General features: G+C 49.5%; 1 protein-coding gene across 1 annotated transcript; it reads right to left on the bottom strand.

Annotated features, from left to right (window-relative positions):
* Positions 1–1,310: 1,310 nt before the first annotated feature.
* Positions 1,311–5,910, bottom strand: Foxf2 (forkhead box F2; the record flags this gene model as incomplete). The annotated part of the gene is made up of 2 exons (XM_015506112.2): positions 1,311–2,217; positions 5,655–5,910. Coding segments are annotated over 2 exons (420 nt in total), but the record flags the coding sequence as incomplete, so codon positions are not given.

The raw sequence follows: 5,910 nt of genomic DNA, 5'->3' as shown, positions 1-5,910 counted from the left end.
AAAAAAAAAAAAGAAAGGGGGCAGGGGTGTGTGTGTGTGTGTGTGTGTGTGTGTGTGTGTGTGTCCCTATTTAACTACAAATATAATAGACAAAATAAAATGTTTAAATCACAGCTTAATTTTTGTAAAATAGAGGAAGGAAGATTAGGAAGATGACTTTTTAAAATAAGATGTTTTACTCAGGAGACAGTCCCTGGACTGAAATTCACTTGGAACACCAAAATCCCCAACATATGAGTTCTCCAGAGTGGTACTAAGTGCCTAGTAATGGATTAGCAGGAAGACCTTTCAGGGGCTCAGAAACAAAGGTGAGTATCCCACTCAGTAAAAGCAAAAAAAAAAACAACAGCAAAAAAAAAAAAAAACCCAAAGATCCAGATCTGAGTTGAACAGAAAAACCACCACAGTGTGATTGTGGCTGAACATTTCTCTGTTCCTGCTCAGAGAGTGAAGGAAAGGTCAGACAGAGAGGATGGTCTGGGGAAGAAATAAGGCCTTCTATTAGTTGTCTGTTTTTGTTTGTTTGTTTTTTTCTTTCTTTCTTTTTAATTCAGAGCTTTACCAGCTCTTTGTGTTGTGTTCATGATTGGGAAGCCCAACAAGAGAAGGAAAAAAAGGGGTTAAAGGAACCCCTGAGCGAAACCTCTGTTAAAACTGGGTGTCAGCTTTAAACTCCCAGATGCTTGGGGTTTCCTTCACTAACCCTCAGCAGCCTTCCCCAAGAACCCTTCAGTACTGTCACCAGCCATAATAAAACTGCAACCTGCCAAGGAGACGCAGGTCCCGTCCTTTGGGCACCTTACCCTCACTGGGCTGTTAAGCTCCAATCACACAGGTGCTAGATGACGGCTTACCACTCTGCCCCCACATCTGCCCCCACCACCTTGACCTGGTGAGGAGGAGGAAAGAACAAAGAACAGAAATCTTTTGGGGCACAGGAAAGAAAACAAAAGGGACACAGAGCTTGTTTCCTCAAATCAGACTGTCCGCCTTTCATTATCTTTCCTGGTTTTCATTTAAGTTCCTTTCACCTTCTGTTTTTTGTTTAGCCAGAAAAAAAAAAGTGAGGGTGAAGTAGAGAAAGAAATAACAGAAAGCATTCCCTCTTTTTTCTCCTGAGAAGACCCATAGTCACAACCTGGCCTGTGTTACTCAAGGCACAGACCCCACACCACATCAATTATACAATGTGGGGGTGGGCAGGGTAGAGTTGCAATGCTGGATGGGGGTTGTGGGGTGGGGGAGAACCTGGCCACTGATCCATCCATAGCAGGGTGCCTGTAGAGGAAACAGATCCCTAAAACAACTACTTGTTATATACATTTTATTGAAAAAAAATTTTACATCAAAATATTTTTTGGCAAACTGTAAAAGTATACATAAGTGCAAATATATCCTCCTTTTAAAATACAAGCAAAGTGTGAGTATACACGAAGATCATAAAAATATCTTTAAAATATGGTGGTAGAAAACAACCTTGTAAAAATGTTGTATTGTCACAATACTGAGAACCATTTTCTTAAAATAGATGTGGTTGGTTCTAAATCATTTCTTCTTAATGTTCTTTGGCACCTGTATACAAACCTAGTGTTTGGGGGGGGGGCGGGAACAGAATTCTAACTAGCTAGGCAACAAGATGAGGCTTTCTTGAAATCTTGTGCTTAGCACTGCCTTTTTGAAAAGCACACAAGTTTTCATAGACCAAGAAAAAACACACACATACACGCAACTTGTCTGCTTTTTTTCAGACCCTGATTACTGAAGGCAATGGCCATCCCAGAGTTTTAAGTTTATGTTTTACATGTGGTAATTTGTTACCATCCCTTAGTTCATGCTCTCCCTCATCTGGTGCATTATCTTGCCAAGGTTTTCTGTCTTCCAATGGTAGGCAAAAAATCAGCATACGAGGCTTTCCTGGGCATTCAGGCTAAGTGACAGAGTGCTACTTACTGCTATCCGCGTGCACATTGTGTGAGTCCTTCGAAGTTCCTATCTGCCCCTTAGGGGAAGATGAAAAGAGAAGAGAGAGGGCCTTCATGTGGCCTTTGTCCATTCACATGACACAGGGCTTAATATCCTGACACACGCTCTGGTGGTGATGGTGATAATAAGACCCACTTGCCGAAGGATGGAAAGAAGAAATGCCATTGAAATTGAGGACGAAATCTTTTCTGTCACACACTGGAGTTGAGTGATGCTGGTAACGAGGCAGTCCCACTGAAAGAAGTAAGAGAGAGGGGGACTCATTTCAGACACAAAGTCACCCAACTGATGACGGGGTGCATTGTTTTTAAAATTTCAATTTACCGCATCTTAATTTTGACTCAGGGTACAGAACTGTTGGTGTGTTCTTTTGGTGCATTGCTGATGCAAGAGGGGTAGATAAAACCCAGCTCTGAAAAATCACTGTTTCAAACTATCTGTCCTTAGTCCTTAGATGCCTCTGGAATCATGTTTTGGTGTGGTCTGAGGCAAGAGCAAGATCTCTTGTATTCCTGAATTCCCATATCACTCTGAGGCTGGGGGTCAGAGCTGTGGTCTGAGTCGGGTGAGCGCAGGCTGAGACCACAACATCCAGGCCCTGAATCCTGGGTGCAATGGGGGACCAAGCGCCCTCCCCCAGAACCATCACTGCCCTCTTCCCCTCTCGCTTTGAGCTTTATTTTCCAATTGATTGGCCTGGTAAGAGTAGTGAGCAGCACAGGGATGGTTCCCTGTGCCAAAGGGGATGACAAAAAATAATTCCATTGCAAGAGAAAGGGACAGGAAAAGTAAGTGCAGCTCTCTTCTGTCCACAAGCGGCTTCAGTCACAATAGTCTTAAGACTTCATCTAGAGAAGCCAGGACTTTGGGGACAGAGAAATGCTCCTCAGGGAAGGCATATAGCAGCACAAGGAGATTTTGAGGGAGCCTCATGCTAGTAGAGGATGGTGAAGGCCTATACCTTGCTCCCCAAGGACTGCTTCTCCGCCCAGGGCCTGAGCCTGGCGCTTCTCAGCACCGACCCGCCGCCCACTTTTGCTTTTGCTTTCTCGGCGCCTCTCGGCGGCCCGACCCCGGAGCGCAATCGGTCAAAGGTGTCCGGCAAGCTCTGGGTCCCAGCATCTCCTGCCTCCGCCTCTTTTTGGTGCCAGGCTGGGTAAGGCTCATTTGCTTGGTTCATTTGTGGTCACCCTGGTGGTGTGGGCAGCATAAACCACACATTCATGCCGGGGGCCGGATTCAGTTTTTCAGTAGAAGAAAAACCCCGTACCCGGGACCAGTGAGGGTTAGGCCCTGTTCGCGTCGCCCCAGGCTCCTGCGGAGAGACCAGGCTGCTCAATGGCCGGCGACTCGGTCCTGGCGGTCGTCTGCGTGCTAGCTGCTAACAAAAACTGCGCTGCTTTATTAAAGCAACCGCTGACCTACGCGTCCCGGACCCGTGCGGTTTGCCCTGCACACAGGTGCGTTCGCTCAGCACGCTAATGCCAGTTCCTGGATCACGAAAGAGCAGGCTCCTGCAGGGCAGAGAGCAAGAGCTCATGCCTCCAAACAGTCTTCACTTTAATGTGCTGCGCGGGATGACAAAAATCCGAGATACTACTATCTCGGGGCTGAATGAGAGCGCGAGGCCGCTCGGGCCCCTGCGGGCCTCGCTGTCTCTCAACACACCGGCCACGGTCATGGGATCGGAAAATGGGACAGCATGGAAAGCGTGGGTGAGCTGAGGGCGGGAGGGTCGTGCTGTGTGCGTGTGTATGTGGGCACACTCGCTGAACTGTGGTGGACGTCCTCAACCCTGTCCGGCCTCCCGGCCTTCAGTCTCAGTGGGTTCCAAACCAGGCCCAGTTAGAGCCGGGCGCACCCAGTCTGCTCCTTCCTCGCAAGCCCGATTGGGAGAAGCCAACAAGACGGGGAAGACAGCAAGAGGAGGAAGGAGGATGCTATGGTCTCCTGTGCACACTGGGCTCAAACCAAAGGTCCCCGGGCCTCAGAGTGATACAGGAAGGCCTGAGCTATTGAGGGCCTCCAGAGCGTTCCCAGACAGAGAGTTCCCAGGAAGGTCAGCCCGGGGAGGTGATGGGCTGGAGCCCGGAAGCCGGCCTGCTTGCTTTCGGAAGTTTTTGTCTTCTCCTAGAATCGTGCTTGCAGACCCCGGGATTTTTAGGGGCTTGCCTGTGGGCCTGGCTTGAGGGATGGGACAAGGGCGGCCTCACGTAAAGATCTGGAGCCCCTTTCCTGCCTGTTTTGTTTGTTTGTTTCTTCCTCTGTTACCGTTTCCTGGCACTAGGAAGCCTTGGAGTCTGGGTTCAAGTTGAGTAGGGACTTCGAGAAGACCAGGTGGCTTTGGGGGCTGGGAAAAGAGCAGGCAGGCAAGCAAAGGTGCCAGTGGGCTCCAGCCTACTGTGGGAAAGAGATTGACAGCCGGCGCGGGGGTGCTGAATAAGAGGGGTGTCTGTATTGGTTACTTGTTGAAATTCCCATAAAATTGAACAAGGCTCTGCTCTCAGTGGGTTAAGTCAGGCTAAAATCCTCTCTGGTGTGGTCCTGCCGAGACTGTCTTTGTTTAGTTAACCTCTGAGACCCGCATTTAAAAGGCCTATTTGGGAAATTTCTCTGTTCAGGGAACCAACATCTTTTGCCCATTTCTGGGCTTCCTTTCTCCCCTGATGTCCTTGTTGCACACGACATCATGAACATATAAAGTACGCATTATTCTGTGAACGATTTTCTAATCAGGGAGGGAGGTAATGTGAGGCAGAACACCTTTGGGCCCAGCCTTTGACAGGCAGACTTCGGATTTTAATCTGCAGCCCAGTCCTCCTTAGGGGTTAATAAGGGTTTATTTTTCAGATAAAGCTGGCCAAATATTCAAATTCTCTCTACCCCCCCAATCTCTCCTCCCACCTTTCACTGCTTTCCACAAGTCAATAAATTTTCATAATCTGTAACCCATACAATTTAAATCAGCCACACTACAAGTAGCCTCCAGGCACATTTCTCAGGGGATTTACAGCAGAGTTCTCAGGTTCTGCTGCCTGGGGACATTCATGTGTCACCAACCGCAGTCCATACTGCATGTGGGACTCCTCAACAGCCAGTGCCCCCTCCACTGACAATGTTCCTCCAGTGAAAGACCCTGGGACCCCATTCTGCTTTTCCCTCTGCCTTCCCTGTCCCCTCCTCTCAACACTTGCTGAGTTAAGAAATCCTCCCCCCCCCAACACACATACACTCCAAGATACAGAACTGACATTTACTTTTTGACAAAGGCACAGAAAAATGAACTTTAAAAAAAAAGGACAAGAAGAACTAGAACCAAACACAACTCCTTGGTCAAGGTCCCCCAAAGGCCACATGCTTTCTCTTAAAACTAAATCAGGCCTGAATCAGGAAACCAAAGCCCATATAGAGACATCCATGAGGCCAGAAAGGCAGGCGACTTTGCACCATCATCCTAGAAGCTTGAAGCTGGGCAATTCTGGAGGCCCTGCTCCTGGCTATGGGCACCTGGGAGAGCAGTGAGACCCAGATCTCCGGCATCCCCACAAGAATAAGGCGCCAGCTTTCCCCAGCATCCGCTCCCCCACATGCCCTCAGACCCGAAGCTTTGTTGTCCCAGAGGGAGTGGCAGTAGCCGCTGGCTGGACCCCACTCTGGTCGCGATGCGTTACCTGAGAGGTCCTCGCGGGCATTCTGGTGCAAGTAGCTCTGCTCCAGCGAGTAGGAGGACATGCTGGAGTGCAGGCCTGCAGAGGCCGCGGGGTTGCTGCTTGGCGTCAGGGCGGGCGGCTGCTTGAGGTAAGGCGAGGCGCCGGGCGAGCTCCAATGCGCCGCAGGACTCGTGTAGGGCGAGTGGCACTCGATGGCGCTCGCCATGGCTGGGGATGAAGGCACTGGGCTGCTGCTGCTGTCCGGCCCATAGTCCCG

This window comes from Marmota marmota, unplaced genomic scaffold, assembly GCF_001458135.2.
Source record: "Marmota marmota marmota unplaced genomic scaffold, marMar, whole genome shotgun sequence".
Lineage (NCBI taxonomy): Eukaryota > Metazoa > Chordata > Mammalia > Rodentia > Sciuridae > Marmota > Marmota marmota.
This window is presented reverse-complemented; position numbering and strand designations above follow the sequence as displayed.